This window comes from Mesoplodon mirus (assembly GCF_964341445.2).
Source record: "Mesoplodon mirus genome assembly, chromosome: 7".
Lineage (NCBI taxonomy): Eukaryota > Metazoa > Chordata > Mammalia > Artiodactyla > Ziphiidae > Mesoplodon > Mesoplodon mirus.
The window spans coordinates 116,386,471-116,405,583 of record NC_138983.1 but is presented as its reverse complement, the minus strand read 5'-3'; the positions used below and the strand labels follow the sequence as shown (position 1 = coordinate 116,405,583).

General features: G+C 40.9%; 1 protein-coding gene across 3 annotated transcripts in view; it reads left to right on the top strand.

Moving 5' to 3' along the window:
* The first annotated feature begins 5,529 nt into the window (after positions 1–5,529).
* SLC35F2 (solute carrier family 35 member F2) overlaps positions 5,530–19,113 on the top strand; it is a 59,787-nt gene continuing 46,203 nt past the window's right edge. Inside the window, exon 1 of one of the 3 annotated variants that reach the window (XM_082628962.1) lies at positions 5,530–5,866. In XM_082628962.1, the coding sequence (XP_082485088.1) occupies positions 5,757–5,866 (110 nt within the window). In that variant the 5' untranslated portion in view covers positions 5,530–5,756. The remainder of the gene's footprint in view (positions 5,867–19,113) is intronic. The other 2 variants (XM_082628963.1, XM_082628964.1) reach the window with 2 other exon arrangements.

The window sequence follows — 19,113 nt, the reverse complement described above, 5'->3', positions numbered from 1 at the left end:
GTTGGTGGGAGTGTAAATTGGTGCAGCCACTATGGAAAACAATATGGAGTGTCCTTAAAAAACTAAAAATAGAGCTACCATATGATCCAGCAATTCCACTCCTGGGTATATATCTGGAAAAAATGAAAAGTCTAACTCAAAAAGATACATGCATCCCAATGTTCATAGCAGCACTATTTACAATAGCCAAGACATGGAAACAATCCAAGTGCCCATCAACAGTTGATTAGTTTAAGAAGATGTGGTATACACACACACACACACACACACACACACTGGAATATTACTCAGCCATAAAAAAGAATGAAATATTGCCATGTGCAGCAACATGGATGGATGGACTGATATACTCAGTGAAATAAGCCAAACAGAGAAATACAAATACTATGAGATAACAGTTATATGTGGAATCTAAAAAATAATACAAATGAATCTAGGGAATTCCCTGGCGGTCCAGTGGTTAGGATTCCATGCTCCCACTGCAGGGGGCACAGGTTTGATCCCTAGTTGGGGAACTAAGATCCTGCAAGCCTCGTGGTACAGCCAAAAAAAAAAAAAAAGAATCTATATACAAGACAGAAACAGACTCATAGACGTAGAAAACAAACTTATGGTTACCAAAGGGGAGAGGGAGGGAGAGAAAGACAAATGAGGAGTACGGGATTAACAGATACAAACTACTATACATAAAATAGATAAGCATCAAGGATTTATTGTATAGCACAGGGAATGATATTTGATATCTTCTTATAACCTGTATTGGAATATAATCTGAAAAAATATATAACCGAGTTGCTTTGCTGTACACCTGAAACTAACAAATATTGTAAATCCACTATGTTTCAAATTGTTATAAATGACTTTAGTTTATCTTAAACATTGGTTCCAGTTTAAGGGAGTCTTAAATATTGATATCTGCTTTAGAATTTTTCTTCTTTTTGATCCTTTTCAATAAAAAAGTTGAAGTTCATTACTATTATGGTATTTTTAGTATTCACATATGCCTCACAGGGACTTCCCTGGTGGTCCAGTGGCTAAGAATCCGCCTTCCAACACAGGGGATGCTGGTTCAGTCCCTGGTTGGGGAACTAAGATCCCACATGCCACAGGGCAACCAATCCCGTGCACTCTAAAGCTCCCGTGCCACAACTAGAGAGAAGCCCGCACACTGCAACAAAGAGCCCATGCGCCGCAACAAAAGATCCTGCATGGGGTCTCTCCTGGTGGTGCAGTGGTTAAGAGTCCACCTGCCAATGCAGGGGACACAGGTTCGAGCCCTGGTCCGGGAAGATCCCACATGCTGCAGAGCAACTAAGCCTGTGAGCCACAACTACTGAACCTGTGCTCTAGAGTCCACAAGCCACAACTACTGAGCCCGCGTGCCACAACTACTGAAACCCGCGTGCCTAGAGCCTGTGCTCTGCAAGAAGAGAAGCCACCATGATGAGAAGCCCATGCACCTCAATGAAGAGTAACCCCCGCTCTCTGCAACTAGAGAAAACCCATGCGCAGCAACGAACACACAACGCAGCCAAAAATAAATTAAAAAAAAAAAAAAGATTCCACATGCTGCAACGAAGATCCCGCGTGCCGAAACTAAGACTCAAATGCAGCCAAATAAATAAATAAATATTTAAAAAAATATGCCTCATAAAAGAACATAACACAAAATCATAAATGCTTAGAAGTATAATCTTATGTTTTTTGATTGATGACAATCTTAATATGACACTTAAATATCCATAATGGCTTTTATTATATAAGACGTTGTGTTTGGTGAGATTTAAAAGTATGTTTATTTACCATTATTTTTATAAACAGGGGAGAAAATGTAGTGGGAAAGAGGCTCATGCATGCTTGTCAGTTAAATCACAGAGGCAGCCGGGTGACCCTGATTTCAGAGCCAGTCAGTTATTATTCTGAAGATCTTGGGCAAGTTACTTAATCTTTCTGAGCTTTAGGTTACTCATCTTAAAAAATAGTGCTAATAAGCTAAGCAGTGCGAATAAGCCTAGCATTTTGGAAAGTATTTGTGGCAGACTATATTTTCCAAAGATGGCTGCAACAATAGCTCCCATTCCAAGCCCTCATGTTCATGTGACTTTGACACATATCCCATCAAGAGGTGGGAGTTTCCCTGGTGGTCCAGGGGTTAAGACTCCGTGGTTCCAGTGCAGGGGGTGCGGCTTTGATCCCTGGATGGGGAATAAGATCCCACATGCCCCACGCCGCGGCCAAAAGATAATAATAATAATAATAATAATAATAATAATAAAAAGAGGTGGGGGTTTTCTTATTTAAGTTGCCTTAACAAATTACCATTGACTGTATGCCTTAAACAACAAATATTTATTTTTCACAGTTCTGGAAGCTGGAAGTCCAAGATCCAGGTGCCAGCATGGTTGGGTTCTGGTGAGAGCCCTCTTCGGGGTTGCAGACTGCTAATTTCTCACTGTGTCCTCACATAGCAGAAAAAGAGCAAGCCAGCTCTTTGGCTTCCATGAGGACCTAATTACCTCCCAAAGGCCCCACTTCCAAATACTATCACATTGGGAATTAGATTTCAACATATGAATTTTGGAGGAACACAAACATTCCGTCCATAACAGGGTCTAAATTCACTCCCCTTGTATCTGGATGGATTTGTAATTATGGTGAAGATGATACTATGTGACTTCTGAGATTAGGTCATGAAAGAAGATACTGAGAAAGAAAATAAAAAGCAGTTTTTAACATTTGGAAGCTGGCCTGGTACTCATAGCTAGGCCATATTTTTCTTTTATTGGATGTAAACAATCTTAGAGTACCACTCTTAGACAAGACTACTTTGAGACCATGATAAAATGGGACAAAAAAGGCCACTTCATTATTTTATCTAAACACAAAAACAAGGTCACTCACTGTGGCACCCCCAAAATACCAACTCTCCTTCTCCCTTGGTCAAAATGAGTGACTGCTACTTCCTTATCAATTGTAGTTTTATCTTCACCCTCATCTGATTTATTGAGATACCAATCAGAATTGCATGCAATCTGACAGCATTCAGTCTAGGGTGAATCAGCTCCTGCTTCCTTAGACCCTCCCTCAAACCACTCAACCAAAGCCCAAATCCTGTAATAGGTTCTTTCTAACATCCTCTTACTGAGACATCCAATAATTCTCCAATGGGTTTGTTCTCCCTCACTGCAAGGAGTAATAAATTCAACTTGTTTAACTACATGTATATTCATGGTAGTCTTTGGCTGGAGAACGTAAACAATATTTTGGTTTTTTCCTCTTAGGACACTTGCTTGGAGGGGAACCCAGCTGACATGTAAGCAGACCAACTACCCTAAAGTCACCAGGTTGTGAGGAAGCCCAAATTAGCCCACAATAAGAGACGACATGGAACTAAGTGGAGAGAGAGAGACGCTGGTCAGCCCCTAGATGCTGTAGCCCTAACACCCCCCCACCCTCACCCCCTTGCCTTCCAGCTTCAGCTACCTTCTGACTGCAACTGCATGAGAGACTTTGAGCCAGAACCGCCTGGCCCAGGCTTTCCTAAATTTCTTATCCACAGAAACCACAGGAGATAATAAAAAGATTGTTGTTTGAAGCCATTAAGATTGGGGGTGATTTGATACATAACAATAGATAACTGGAAAAGGATTGAAAATTACATATACTATCTGGCACACAGTAGGTGCTCAATAAGAGGCAGCTCTTTTTTGGTGCTTGTAAGAAGTAAGGCTGTTTTGGGCAAAATCTCCAACACCTAAACAATTTTTTTCAGTAAATTTCCTCTGACAAAAACTTGTGGATTAGTGTCCACAGATCCACTCAATGTATTTTAATCCTGATACCAATGTAATGTAGACTGATGGATAATCCTCAGTAAGAGGGTGAGCTCATTTTGGAGCACTGCAGAGCAATACTACTAGTGTTAATTTTGAGGAGCATTTTCTGTTTAGAAAATACATATAACTTTGCCCATAACTTTAGAATCCACATTAGTGGTCGACTACATTTCCTGGCCCCATTTTCCTGTGGGGGTAATATGTTGAGCCAAACATGACTTACTGAAAAATGTCTTAATTGAATATTTTTCAAATTGCAAAAGTAGTATATGCCCATAGTAAAAACACAAAGCAAAGATGTATAAACCAATTCTCCCTTATTCCCCTCCTCAACTCCCCCCCATTCCCACCACCCTCACAACTTAAACTTGTAACAATAGCCTGGTGTGTATTCTTTCACAACCTTCTTTTGCTCATATGAACACAAGTGAGCATAAAGATATGCATATAGATGTATATGTATATATAAAGATATTAAGTTACTTAGTTGGTGTTTTTTACTAAAAAGGAATCATATTATACAATTATTCTGCAACTTTTTTCACTTGACAGTACCCCATGATCACTTACAAGTTAGTGTATATACTACATCTGCATTTGTTTCTTACGGTTGTTGCAACAAGTCACCACAAATTTAGTAGCTTAAAACAACACAAGTCTATTCTCCTACAGTTCTGGAGGCCAGAAGTCCGAAATTAGTTTTACTGGGCTACAGTGAAGGCTTAAGTCGGCAGGGCTACTTGCTTCTCAAGGCTCTAAACTTCTACTGGCTGCCTTTATTCCTTGGCTTGTGGAGACCCCTCCATCTTCAAAGCTATCACTCCAAGCTCTGCTTCCATTATCGTATCACCTTCTCTCTTCTTAAACAATTAAAAAAAATCATTTCATTTAAATTTTGGGGTTTCTGTAGTTGCTAAACTTGGGGTTCCTAAAGCTACATTTCATTTTTCAAAATCTATTTTCTGTCTTAGAATCTTCTCACAGCCTGCTCCCACTCCCGCCTCCCGGACCTTGCGCGGGAAGGAGGTGGTCAGGAAAAACATGGTCCCAACACCTTTCCTTTTGTCTTCCTGATCTCCTTTCCGGAAGTAGCAGTCTACCAGACCTACCAACGTCCTTTCTGTCAGTGAGTCAGGAACTTTTGGACCCCAGTTCCTAGTCCCTCCTTGGCCCGCAGAAGCATCGGAAGGCGTGACCCAGGCCCAGGACGCCCTAGCTGAGCGCCAAGGGTTGACACTCTTCTCTAGCACCTCAGAGATAATTCTGAATATTGAAAGGCAAACCGAACACACCGTAAGGAACGAGACACACCACAAGGACCACGAAGACATGTTTCCGGCATCCTTTTACGGATAGGAAACATAGGATTTTACCTATGTTTTGCGAAAACAAGAAACACAGAACTAAGGCGTCTTCAGTTCTTTTAGATGGGAAATATCTTTTATAAGTTAGTCAGAGGGAGGGAGACTGGGTCAGGGGAGGGGTCAGCCGGACCTTCCCAGTTAGCAAAGGTCAGGCAGTAGCTAAATCACTGCTTCTTAGGTTAGTACACGCTGGCATAACCTCGATTCACCTCATCTGCTGATTTTAAATAAGGGACCATAAGAACTTGAAATGTATATTGGGTGTCACCCAAAAGTGAAGCTCGACTGCCAAGGCGGAAAGAAGAAGCGCCCTTTCTCCTCCTGCTCCTGCCTCCCCGAGGTGCCAGGTTGCAATCTGCAAATGTATTGTCTGGCCCTAGGGGCTTGACAGTTAATGATTTGCCGCTGAAGGAGCCCGCCGGCCGCGGTGCGAGCGAACCCGGAGCGCGGACTCACTGGCCGAGCCGAGCCCCCACCGGCAGCACAGGCACCGCCTCCCGTCTTCCGGGACCCGGCACGTCTAGGGGTTCCGGGCGCCGGAGACCGCGGGGCTCCCATGGAGGCCACCTCGCCGGCGGTATCCGCCCGCCCGCAGCCGCACGCGCAGGGAGCAGCGAGCGAGTCCGCCACCCTGCTGCGCCGGATCAAGGACAAACTCTTCACCTGGTGAGTGGAGGCCGCGCACAGCGACTGGCTGGGCGGCGGGCGCTGCTGGGAGCTCCCGGGTTCGCACGTGGCGGCGGCAAGCACTGGGGTGCTGGTTCAGGCGGCTGAACGTGTGCTGCAGGGATGTAGCTGTTTACTGGCTTCATGAAGCTCTTGGTGTCCCTCCCTTGACTCCCTCTTAGAAATCGTGGGGATGTATTTCAGAGGATTTGAGGGGAAATTCACTGTCTGGGCATTGTTAGGTCGATCCCCAGTGGCCTCCCAGCGGGGAGGGGACGAAGTCCCCAGGGATGCTGTGAAGGAGGGGTGCCCAGTCTCGGGCTTGGTAGGTGGGTGAGCTCCTCTTCCTGCCGCCGGTGCCCACATTCCCTGCTGCGGAGCCCGGCAGAGTGGGCGGGTGATCCCTCACTAACAGCTGAGTTCACCCAAGTGAGAAGTCTGGGTTGAGTTTTGTGGTGCCGCCCCGAGGAAATCCAGAGCCTGCCTCTTTCCCGGACTGAGCGAGGCGACGTAGCTACCTTCGGGTCTGGGGTCCAGGGAAGCCTGCTTCTCTTGTCACTGTGTTACGTGGAAAATAGAGAGAAATGTGCACAAGGGATCGGCAGAGACTCTGGGACGGGGAAAGCATTTCTGTGGATACTGGACGACTCACATCCTGGAAATACAGATAACTCAGGATCTAAATAATGAAAGCGAACGTTCACTGAGCATTCACTATGTCACGTACTGTGCTTAGCGATTTATATGGATACTATCATTTAATCCATACCATTTTATGAGATAGCACTGTTGTTATCCCTGCTTTGCTGATGGAGAAACAAAGAAGGCGAAGCAATTTCCCCAAGGCCATGCGATGACCTGTAAGGGGTGGCGCCTGCCAGCCCCAGTCTAAACTGGGCTTAACTACTCCTGGCCGCTGGCACTTCTTTTTTTTTTTTTTTTTTTTTTTAAGATTAACAAAATGAATTTTCCATTAAAGGTTGTGAAAACTGTCTTAAAAAGTCATACTATATTCAAAACTAGATCAATAATGGTGTATGTATTTTTTCATGTAAATAAGTTTTAAATAGCTGTGTGTTTAAAGGGCCAAAAATCACCTTGTATTATCCAGCTGTATACAGTATGTCTGATAAATTTAGCCATAAGTTCTCAGCTGGGAGGCAGTGTAGTGTAATGTCTAAGGGTACAGATCCTGGACTCAAATCCTGTTTTTGTGCCACTTACCAGCTGGGTGACCTTGGGCAAGTCACTTAACTTCTCTGTGCCCCACTTTTCTTACTTGTAGAATGGGGATAATAACAGTACCTACCTTGTTAGGTTATTGTGGAGATTAAGTGGCTGATTACGCAGGAGTGGCAGACAGCCTTGTTCATGGTACTATGCATGGGTTAGTTTACACCCTCCATTCCTGGGTGATAGGAAGATGTGGTGTTGCTTCAGGAGATGACAAGCAACCCTGATGAGAAGACAGACAATATGGTGGATTAGTTGAGCAAGACATAACAAGGGTTAGCAATAATTGTTTTTTCCTAATGCTCTAATATTTTCAAAATCTGGTATGTCTTACCAGGAACATCTGATAGCTTCCTAGATAGAAGATTTCTTCTGTCTCTGAACACACTTTTTTTGTGCCTCCCTTATGGATTTTTACTTTCTTCCCTGTGTGATAGCTATTTATGTGTATCTTGCATTCCTGATGGACGAAGTCCTTAACACCAGGAATCAAGTCTTTTAAATTTTTGTATTTCCCACAACCCCATAAATGAATGAATGAGGGATGACTAAGGTTCTTGAGGCTTCCTTTCCATTCTGCCATACTCCCTACACTCTTCCCTTTATTGATCTTTATTCTGAGGGTCTTGGGCTGGAGCTTTTTTTTTTTTTTTTTTTTTTGGTTGGCTGAGCTCTTTTGTTCATTAGGATTTTCAGTCCTACCTCTGGCAACCGTCCAAACACGAATTCTTGTTTGCAGTTTCTCTTTGTCTAACCCAGCAATCAGAAAAATGCAGTTTACCCGATATCTAGGACTTCTTATATTCAGTATTTTAAACTCTCAGTATTAAAACTCATCCCCTAAATTTGAGTTTAGCTCCATGAATCCCTAACCATTATGGGACAGAGAGAGGTTGGTGAGTAGATGTGTTATTATCATATGGATAGGATATAAAGGAATAGTTTGTGACCACACAACTGGTTTCTACTCCTTTTACCAAAAGGGGGCAATAATACCTCTTTTGGCAACTGGGTACTAAATAACAGAGGAAAAGTTTAGGACCTTGAGCTGGTTCTGCTTTCATTATGAGAGGGATATATTCTAGGTAACACCAACTCCTGATATGCCTGCCTCAGTAGTAGACAGATAACTTTTTCTCTATGATTAAAAATATCAGGTCACTCGTTCAATAAAAATTTATTGAGGACACACTACATGCCAGGCATTCATGATAATGAGCACTCTATGTTTCCAAGTAGACTCTGCTTGTAATTTCAGCTTTTGTCACTTATTGCTATCAACTCAAACGACAAATACTATGATAGGAGGATATGGATTTCCAGGAATACCTGAGGATATTATTTAATCGTATGTATCCTATCTAGCAGATTATATCCTAATGTATACTCTAATTCAAATATGACAAAATGCATGTTTCTTATAATGACTATCAAATTTATATCTCTAGCAAAAATTGTTAATTATTATTTCACGTATTTATCCTTTTCCCACCAAATAGATGGTAAGCTTTTTGAGGGCATAGGTTTTATCCCATTCTTTTTGTAGTACAGTGCAGGACATGTATTCATTCATTCAGTCTTTCATTCGACAAACCTTCAGCATCTATGATGTTCTAGGTTCTCGACTAGTCTCTGTGCTATTAAGATGAATAGGATATAGTTCCTGTTCCCAGAGAACTCATGATCAAATTATGGTAAGAAGTTATGATAAAAAAAATCATAAAAAAGAAGAAGTTATGATAAGTACTGTAGAGGTGAGCACAAAGTACAGATGGCACAACGGAGGCCAGAGATCAAGTCCACCAGCATGAGGGAGCTCGACAGAGAAGGTGATCGGGAATTTGAAGCATGAATGAGTTTTCCAGGTGGACTAGGTGAGGAAGGACAGTCCAGGCTTAGAGATGCCAAAGAGTATTTTGCTCAAGGAACTGCAAATAGCTTGGTTTGAGGGGGGCACAGTCTTGAGGAGGAATGAACAGTAGTAGTTGGTCAGTCTACACGTGTACTCCTTGTTACTGTCTAGTAAAGGGCCTGGCCCTTTGATTCTTCCTTTCTGTTTGGTTTCCTCATTTCAAAGGTTAAGGCGCAGAAATTTGGAAGGAGTCATTTAGTGGTGTTTAACTGTACAGCCTTCATCTATTCACTCAACAAACATCTATTGAGCACTCACTGTGTGCACAACACAATCCTAAGCCGGTATGTAGCCCTCCTGAAAGGTACTGTAAATTGAAGAAATTTCTGTGGCCTTTGCAAGTGGGGGATTAGGGAACTCTAGATCCTACCAGTCTCCAAAATATCTTCTCCCTTCCCCTTTTAATTTGCAAGATTAATTAATATCTGCCTCTTCTACTAGACTTCAGGAGGTAAGGAATCCAATCTAGTTTTGGTCACTATTGTATTCTCTGCCAAGTGTAGCGCTTACCTTGCAAATACATACACAATGAATATCGGATGTGACTATATGAATCCTTAATTCCAAATAGGAATTTTATAATAGATCACATCTCTTTAAAAAAAAAATTTTTTTTCTATTCAGCACTATATGTTTATGACCCAGTCATGTTTTTTTCTTCTACTCCATTGTTTTTCAATCTCAGCCTTATTGACATTTTGGGTCAAATAATTCTTTGATCTGGGGGCTGGCCTGTACACTGTGGGATGTAGCAGTATCCCTGGCCTCTACCCTCTAGATGCTAGTATAGCACTCTCTCCACCTCCTTACCTCTGAGTTGTGATAATCAAAAATCTTTCCAGACATTGTCAGATGTTTCCTGGGGGACAAAATGACCCTGGTTGAGAATCACTGATCTAGCCTGTTGTTTCTAACTATCTGCGGTTCCATGGTCCTTCAGTGATGGACACTCAGATAGTTCCAACTCCCAGCCACAAACAACACTGATGAGCATTCTCATACATGTCCCCTTGTGTACTGGGGAAGAGTCAATGGCCAGGCCTGGTCAAGTCCCTCCAGGTGGCTTTAAGTAGAAGGGAGGGGATGAATCCCAGAATGGAGAATCCTTGGGCATTACAGAACCACTGTTGATTGCTTTTGTTTGGCACCCCTCCATCAGGCTGTTCTGTGACCATGGCTTTATCACCAGCTGCTCTGGAAGAAGGAGGAGGCAGTCTCTCTAGGTTGTAACCTATTAGCCCTGGGAGCTTGGAGGGAGGTGGGTGGAGGAATGGCTCCTGGCTAGAAAACCTTAACCTTTTTAACTTCTCAACACTGCAGGAAGTTGTTAAAGGGATAGGCAGTAATGCAATGTAGGGGAGAGGTAAGGGTTTACATTAAAAGCCTTCCACTTGGCCTCTGGCTGTTCTGTGCCCCGGGTATAGTCCTGTCCCTCCCCCAGACCAGTTCTAGGAATAACCTTTGGGTTATTCCTGCTTATCTCTTCTCCTTTCTTCAGGTTGATTTGGAGGAATATGAGATGGCTGCCAGTGCTTATTTCCCATCTTGACAGCACTTCCAGAATATTTCTGGAGTCCACCTTCCCCTCCAATCCTTATTATCACTACTTCAGTTTAGGCCTTTATCATTACTTGGACTTTTGTTGTAGCTTCCATCCATGCCTCCACCTACCCTAAATCATATTATTTCACAGGAACCAGAGTAATGTCAAATAAAATTAAAGGGTACCAATAGCTGTCATCAAATGAGAATTTACCCCCTATCAAGGCATCCTACTAACATTTCATCAGTCCTTATAAAAAGTTTTTTTAGTCCCTTTGATAGCATAGAAGTAGCTTGCCTGAAGGCACATGCTTAGTGAGAGGCAGAGTTGAAATAGTTTCATTTGATTCCAAACCAGACTGTTTTACAGTACTATCTCAGAAATCTCACTGCACCATGTTCAGGCTGAAACCTTTTGGCTTCCTCCCATCACCTGCACCAGTGGTTTGCAAATTGAGGGAGCTCTTGGGGCTCCCTGGAGACTCCTCTGGGTCCGTTATGCGGGCAAGTTAGGAAACAGAAGCTGGTGGCTCCTGGGCTGGCCTCTGACCCCCACCCGTCTGTTGCTTTGCCTGGTTTATAGTTGGGCTTCTGTGCAAGATGTTTGAAGAAAGGGTTCTGCAGCTAAAACAAGACTGAGAGCCACTGGTTACTGGATGGAGCTCAAGCTGTGGCTGTTGCTACTGCTCCTGGCTGTTGGTCCCCTCTTCGCCTTCCTCCCCCCTCCCCTCCTCCCTCCGTTTTCTTCTTTGCCTGAACACAATTATTATATTTTTAGTGGTTTTTATTATGGTAAAATATATATAACATAAAATTAACCATTTTAACCATTTTAAGTGACATTAAGTACATTCACAATCTTGTGCAACCATCACCGCTCTCCATTTCTAGAACTTGTTTATTATCCCAAACAGAAACTCTGAACCTGTGTAAACACTAACTCTGCATCCCCCTCTCCCCTCAGCCCCTGGTAACTACCATTCTACTTTCTGTCTCTACAAATTTGACTATTCTAGATCCCTTATATAAGTGGAATCATGCAATATTTGTCCTTTTGTGGGAACTCAAGGTTCTTGACGTGAACTCTAAGGCCCCCTATCACTGGCCCACTTCCCTCTCCAAGCTTATCTCCCAGAACATCCATCTCTCATGTGGCGGCCCAGCAATAACAGCATGCCTCTGAGTCCCTTGCTGTTACACATCACAGTCTGCATCTTTACACCTGTACCTCCCTCCTTGAATGCCTTCCTATCTGACCTCATGGCTGCTTAAAGACTCTTTGTAGACAGCATCAAGTCAGGCAGTCTTCTTCCCTGGCTCCTTGCTGTCTCTCTGTTGGATGTTCCTCTATGTCCTTCAGTTACCTGTTTCCTAACTCATTACATTTACCATATTGTGACAAAAAAGGTAATTTTCACTAGCCATAGCTGTGGAAGAAGTGAACTGGCTCTCAAGGTAACTGCTTGTGTATATAAGTTTTGGTAACTTCGTTAAAAAGTTATAAAGCTTCCTTATATTATTATTTGTTGAGGAACATCAGAGAAAATGAATCATTTCATGCAGGTGAATTTTAAAGAAAACTTATGACCCACTCTTTTAAAGTATTAAAATTTACTTTTAAGCCCAATTAAAATGACACTGTTTATGTAATGGATTACTCACTTCTGTTAATTAATTTATTCATAATTTTGGGCAGCAGTTCTTCAACATTTAATTGGTTTGTATCAAACAACTTTCTAGGGTAGGCCAACCCATTGAATTACTTAGTGGGTCCATTTGCAACTAATCCTGGAGATTTTACCAAGGGAAAAAACCCATTATTTAGAAGTCTTCATGGTATATTTAAAACAGATATATGAGACTACTTGCCTTTTAATAAACAAAGTGCATTCAACATATCACCTTTTCTTCATGATTCAGGATCATCATTATGATGATTATGATGATTAAAATTATTATGCTGAGTGGTCGTAATATGATCAGAGGTTAATTTTTTGTCTTATTTTTTTCTGACTTCTTTCTTGGCACACATGATTTTTTTCTGTATTACTGAGCATATCTCTGAAAGTCTGCATTCTTTCTAAATTATGACTTCTAACCTGTTAACGCTGTAGAAACCAGGTAACCCAGTTTCTTAGAATTGCTCATAGTGAAAATATAAATAGGCCCTGTATAAAGACTTAAATGGTTTTTATTTTAATAAATTATAAAAACTTTAAGTCCACAAATTTTGGGACTTTTTTTTTGGATGGTTACAGGAGTCTATGTTAATTAAAGTCATCAGATAAGTAATATGTCACAAAAACTTGGTTATTTATGCTAATGATGCAGAGAAAGATTCCATGAAAAACCACCTTTGAGTCCCAAACTTCTTTCTAGTCATTTTTTGGAAACCAGAGTATTTAAGGAACGTTTTAACTCAGTTTTTTCAGTCCAACAAATCCTACTGAGAGCTTGAGGCTAGTATTATTGAGAGCTTGAAGCTTAGAGCTTCCCAGAGGAGTACTGTGCAAAAGAGTTTAGGAGAATATTTTCTTAAGCTTTTCACTGTGGTATCAAGCCAGAGATAAAAAAAATAATAAAAGCCAATCTTTGTTGAGTAAAGTTTATTTAGTATACCTAGAGCAACTTCACTATTCCAGCACCTCATGTGGATTAACTCATGTAATCCTTACAATAATACTCTGCAGTAAGTATTATACTATCATTGCCAGCCTACTGGACACATTTGGAAGCTGAGGCACTGAGAGGTTAAATCGTATTCCCTAACAGGATTAGTCACACAGTAGTAAGGAAAGCAGCCAGGTTTCATCTCCTCCACCAAGTCAGTCTGGCCACAGAGCCTGTGCTACTAACCAGAGTGGTGACCCTGCCTCCTATGAGCTGGGCAATAAACAGAAAGAAAAGGCCTTGGACAATTTACCCCCTAGGGTTTTTGCTCTGGGTTATTTGTATCGCCTTGGGGTGCCAGAGAGTATGTAAATTCACAGGATAAATATAATGCTCTTTCTGGGGCATCATTTAATTTATTTTTTAGATTCCAGTTGCACAGGAGTGGATTAATCATAATCCCTGGCTCATGACACCCTTTCGTTGTTGGCTCATGAATAAGTTAATTTTTTTGTGTGCAGTAAGTTCCTGTATACCTACAACCAGCCCTAAAACTGGAATTGTGATGGTAATTTTCATCTACCTATTAGTCATCTCCTCTTTCATATCTCTTCTTCCCCAACCAAAGATAATCACCATCCTGAATCCTCCTTTCACCATTTCCTTGCTCTCATTTTGATATAGTTTGGTACCTCTATGTATTTCTAAAAAATTATTTTTTATTATCCTTTTTTTTTTTTTTTTTTACTTTTTAAAAAGGGTATGCTATATATAATCTGTTGGGATTTTTTTACGCACCTATATCACATTGCTAAGTTTCATCCATATTGTTGCCTGATGCTGCAAAACACTCCTTTTTGCTTCATATATTCTTTCCTGTGAGTATACCACATTTTATTTACTCATTCTCTTGATGGGCATTTGGGCTTTTTTCTATGTTTTTTGCAATAGTGAACAGGACTTCTAGGAACATTCTTCTACCTGGCTCCTATTGATCACTTGTAAGAGCTTCTTTTATACACACACATGCACATATACATACATCTAGGAGGGGAATTGCTGGATTATAGGGTATGTGATTGTTCAACTTTATAAAATAATGCCAAACTTTTTCCAAAGTGGTTGTATCAATTTACACTCCCACTAGCTGAGTATGAGAGGTCCTGTGAAACAAATAACCTTTCTAACACTTGATATTGTCAGACTTTAAAATTTTTGACAGTCAGATGAATGTAAAAGAGTATCTCTTAATTTGCATATCCCTGATCATTAATGAAGCTGGGTCTCTGTGTATGTTTATTGGCCTTGTTTCCACTTTTGAGAAATACTCATATTACCTGTGAAATACCCATATTTTGCCATTACTTTTATATTAAATGGTGTCTCTATACACAATGCAATTTATATAGATTTTAAAGATACCACCAGAGAGTTGAAAACATTGGGGCTTGTATCAGGTTCCCCACTAATGCTCATTTACTTCTCCTTGCCTGATAGTGGTGGTTCAGTTGAAAAGGCTGAGAGTAGTTGAGAGTTGGGAGGTGTAAATCAGGAGCAAATGAAGCAGATTAAGGAGGGGAATGAGTTTTTCTGGTTTGAGGCCTGTGGAGTGTTGAAAGACTCACATGACTCACAGGAAATCTCCCTTACACCTCCATTTGCCTCCCAGGCCCAGTCCTCAGGAACTTTCTAATTCAGGTTTAGACTCCTGTTTTCTTTTGGTGCCTGGCTGGTGTTTAAATAGTGTATTAGTTTGATTGTTAGCAGAGAAATCCAGCTCACCACTGTTGTAGGTAAAATAGAGGGTTTACGACTTCACAGAATTCAAGGAGGGTAAAAGTGCCAAACCACAGAGAGCAGAGAAGCAGCTGGAGGTAGGAACCCAAACCACACTGGGATTCTCTGCCTGTCTCTTTATTTGTGCTTTGCTTTCACTGTTGATTTCATTCTTCTAACTGCAGACCAGATGATTATCTCCATTTGAGAATTAGGTTTTACAGTTTAAAGCACACAAAACAGAAAAAAACCCAAAACCCTCAAGTTTTGAAATCTGTATTTTTGTTTGATAATCCACAAGGGATGTACATTTAGATTTTCCAATGGTTAAAAAAAAAAAAAAACTTCTTCAAACTTCCTATTCAGCCTCAGCCTCAATGGGCAGGCAGTATTAGCAATTTAAAATTTTATGGGTCGTGGCTTCTTGGTTGCCCATTGAGAACAGGGTTAGTCTGCTTTCTTTCGTGCATTTGCCGGACTGGGCTGGGTAGGGAGAGGGCTGTATATCTGTCACACGGTCATAAACTCTAGTCATCTAGACTCTTGAAACAGCAGCACACTCATTACCCAATACTAATCCCATCCTTCTGAATCTACCCTTCCCCCATCCCTGCGCCCATCTCGTCAGCCCTCCTGGAGCTCCTGTTCCTAGCCTTTGGAGGGTGTTCACCTGGTGCCCCTCTTAGAATTCTCACACAGGAGTCTGGGGAGAGGGAGAATCCTGGAGGTAGAAGCCATATCCTCTACATGCTGCCCACAGTTTAGTGCTGCCCCCTCCCCCCTTGTAGGCTGTAGGACTCAAGTTTCTCTGACCTGTGTCCAAAGAGAATAGGTGAGTTGAATATGTGTTTCAGACTTTCTCATTTCAGCCAATCAAAAATTGGAGGACAGAGGGAGGATATCATAAATAGATTTTATGTCATCTTATTTTCATTAGAACACCCCTTATTAAAATAATTCATTGTAGAACATATGATCAAACGAGTGTGTTAATGCCCATTGTTAGGGATGCAGGGTAATTTGTATCAGTTGGTCTCCCTGTATGGTATTATAATCCTCAATATTGTATATTTTATTTTTGTTCTTATCAGGGAGGCACTGTGTAGGATGAGAAAATACAAACTGAACAACTAAAGCTCAGTTTCTCACCTATTCAATTGTACTTGTAATCCCTTTCTTACAAAAGCTTTTGTGAGATTTAAACGAAACAACACATATAAGCACTTAGTATGGCACCTGACACACAGTTGTTTTTATTAAGCCACCTCACTTTTGTTAGGTTAATAATAAAGGTTTCTTGAGTTCATAATAAATGCAAGTAGCATCCCCACTGTCCTCGGTTTCAGTTACCCGTGGTCAACTGAGGTTTGAAAATATTAAATGGAAATTCCAGAAATAGACAATTCATAAGTTCTAAATTGCGTGCTGCTCTGAGTAGCATGATGAAATCCTGTGCCGTCTGCTCCATCTGGGACTTGAATCCCTTTGTCCTGCGTGTCCTGCCCATTAGTGACTTGTAACATCTTGGTTATCAGATTGACTGTTCTTGTGTTCAAGTCACCATTATTTTACTTAAAAATGACCCCCAAATGAAAGAGTAGTGATGTTGGCAATTTGGATATACCACAGAGAAGCCATAAAGTGTTTTCTTTAATTGAAAAGGTGAAAGTTCTCTACTTAATAAGGAAAAAATTGTCAGCTGAGGTTGCTAAGATACATGGTAAGAACAAATCTTCTAGATGTGAAGTTGTGAAGAAGGAAAAAGAAATGTGTGCTGGTGTTGCTGCAGCACCTCAAACTGCAAAAGTTACAGCCACAGTGTGTAATAAATGCTCAGTTAAGATGGAAAAGGCATTAGATTTGTACCATAAGATATTCTGAGAGAGGTCACATTCACATAACTTCTATAACAGTATATTGTTGTGATTGCTCTATTCTATTAGTTACTGTTGTTAACCTCATTTATAAATTAAACTTTATCATAGGTATGTAGGTATAGGAAAAAACATAGCATATATAGTGTTTAGTACTATCCACGTTTTTGGGCTTCCACTGGGGTTCTTGGAATGTATCCCTCATGGATAAAGTGGAGGGGGCTACTGTACTTCCAATATAACAATGATTATGAGCCACACTGCTTGGGCTGCTCTCCAGGTTCTATCACTTACTAGCTGTGTGATATTGGGAAAGTTGCTTAATGTCTTGTGCCTCAGTTTCTTTATAAAGAGCAACAAAAGTAGTACCTACCTGGGACTTCCCTGGTGGTCCAGTGGTTAAGACTCCATGCTTCCACTGCAGGGGGCACGGGTTGGATCCCTGGCTGGGCAACTAAGATCCCACATGCTGCGTGGTGTGGAAAGAAAAAAAAAACCTACCTTTAGGATTGTTGGGAGGATTAAATGCATTAGGATTATGAAATTGTGAAATTGTTAGAACAGTGCTTGGTACATAGTATGAACTCAACAAGTGTCAGATATTGTTATTACTACTGTAAACAATGACAGTGGTAACAGTAATAATAGTAATGGTAAAAATAGTAACACAACAATAATAACAATACTAGATATTGTGTGGATATGTATATAAGGGGGAGGCACAAAAATATCCGTGACAGTTTCTTTTTCTTTTTATTTTATTTTTTATTTTTTATTTTTTTTTTTGCTTTATAACAAATTTAATCAGTTATACATATACATATGTTTCCATATCCCCTCCCTTTTGCGGCTCCCTCCCATCCTCCCTATCCCACCCCTCCAGGCGGTCACAAAGCACAGAGCTGATCTCCCTGTGCTCTGCGGCTGCTTCCCACTAGCTATCTACCTTACATTTGGTAGTGTATATATGTCCATGCCTCTCTTTCACTTTGTCACAGCTTACCCTTCCCCCTCCCCATATCCTCAAGTCCATTCTCTAGTAGGTCTGTGTCTTTATTCCTGTCCGTGACAGTTTCTGCATTTATAATCTAGTAAAACAAATACAACAGGCATATAGAACACTACAGACAGGATGTAGAAAATGGGAAGGAAAGTTACAATGCAAATGCCGTAGGAGTTGAGAGGACATCATTCTGGTACTGGGCACCCTTCTTACTATCTTTCTTCCCACAATTATTTCATTTTCTTAGCATAGAGGAATGGAAAGATCACAGGCTTTAGAATCTTGTTTGGATTTTAATCTAGTGTTACTATCTATTTGTCATATCAACTTGGTTAAAAAACTTTGAACTTTTGCAAAATGTTACCTACATTTTAGGTTTATATGAAAATCCAGTAAGATAATATATGTAAAAGCTCAATACAGTGACTGGCACTTGTCTCCCTTTTATTGTATAGACGGTGAGTATTAGTATGTTTCCCTTGTATTCTTGACTACCTAGGAATCATGCAGGACATAATATGTAAGGAAATCACTGGATTTCCAATTTTTCCTTTTGTTGGTTTGAATAAAACTAGTTCGGTAGTTTCTGTCTTAATGGCATGGTTTCATTTTTTTCCCAGCAAATGATGAAAGTGTTTTAATCCAGGATGGCTCCTGATCAACTTTGTCTGAAGTTACTTAATAGGCCTTTTACTTGATGTGATTATCTTGTTACTAAGGCCATTCATTGAGATGAATGTAAATAGTTAAATAATATTATGATTCAAGTATTATTTTAAGTGTCATATGCAACTAAGTTGACTTGGTGTATTAGTTTTCTAGTGCTGTCATAACAAATTACCACAAATTTAGTAACTGAAAACAACACAGATTTATTATCTTACAGTTCCTTAGGGCAGAAATCTGACACAGGTCTCACTGGGCTAAAAGCAAGGTGTCAGCAGGGTTTTGTTCTTTTCTGGAGGCTCTAGGGAGAGAGGATTTCCTTTCCTTTTTCAGTTTCTAGAGGATACCTGCATTCCTTGGCCTTTGGCCCCTTCCCCCATCTTCAAAGCCAGCAACTTTGCATCTCTCTGACTCTTCTTCCATAGTCATACCTTCCTCAACCACAGACGGGAAAGATTCTTCCTTTTAAGGACTCATCTCAATGTACTTAACCATAATGACATCGTCAAAGTCTCTTTTGCCATGTAAAAGGAAAAAACTGTATTTTCCTAAACTCAGCACTTCTGACAACAAATGTCAGGGTGGGGGTGCGTGGTTTTCTCACACCAACCGATTCTTCAACTCTCCAGAC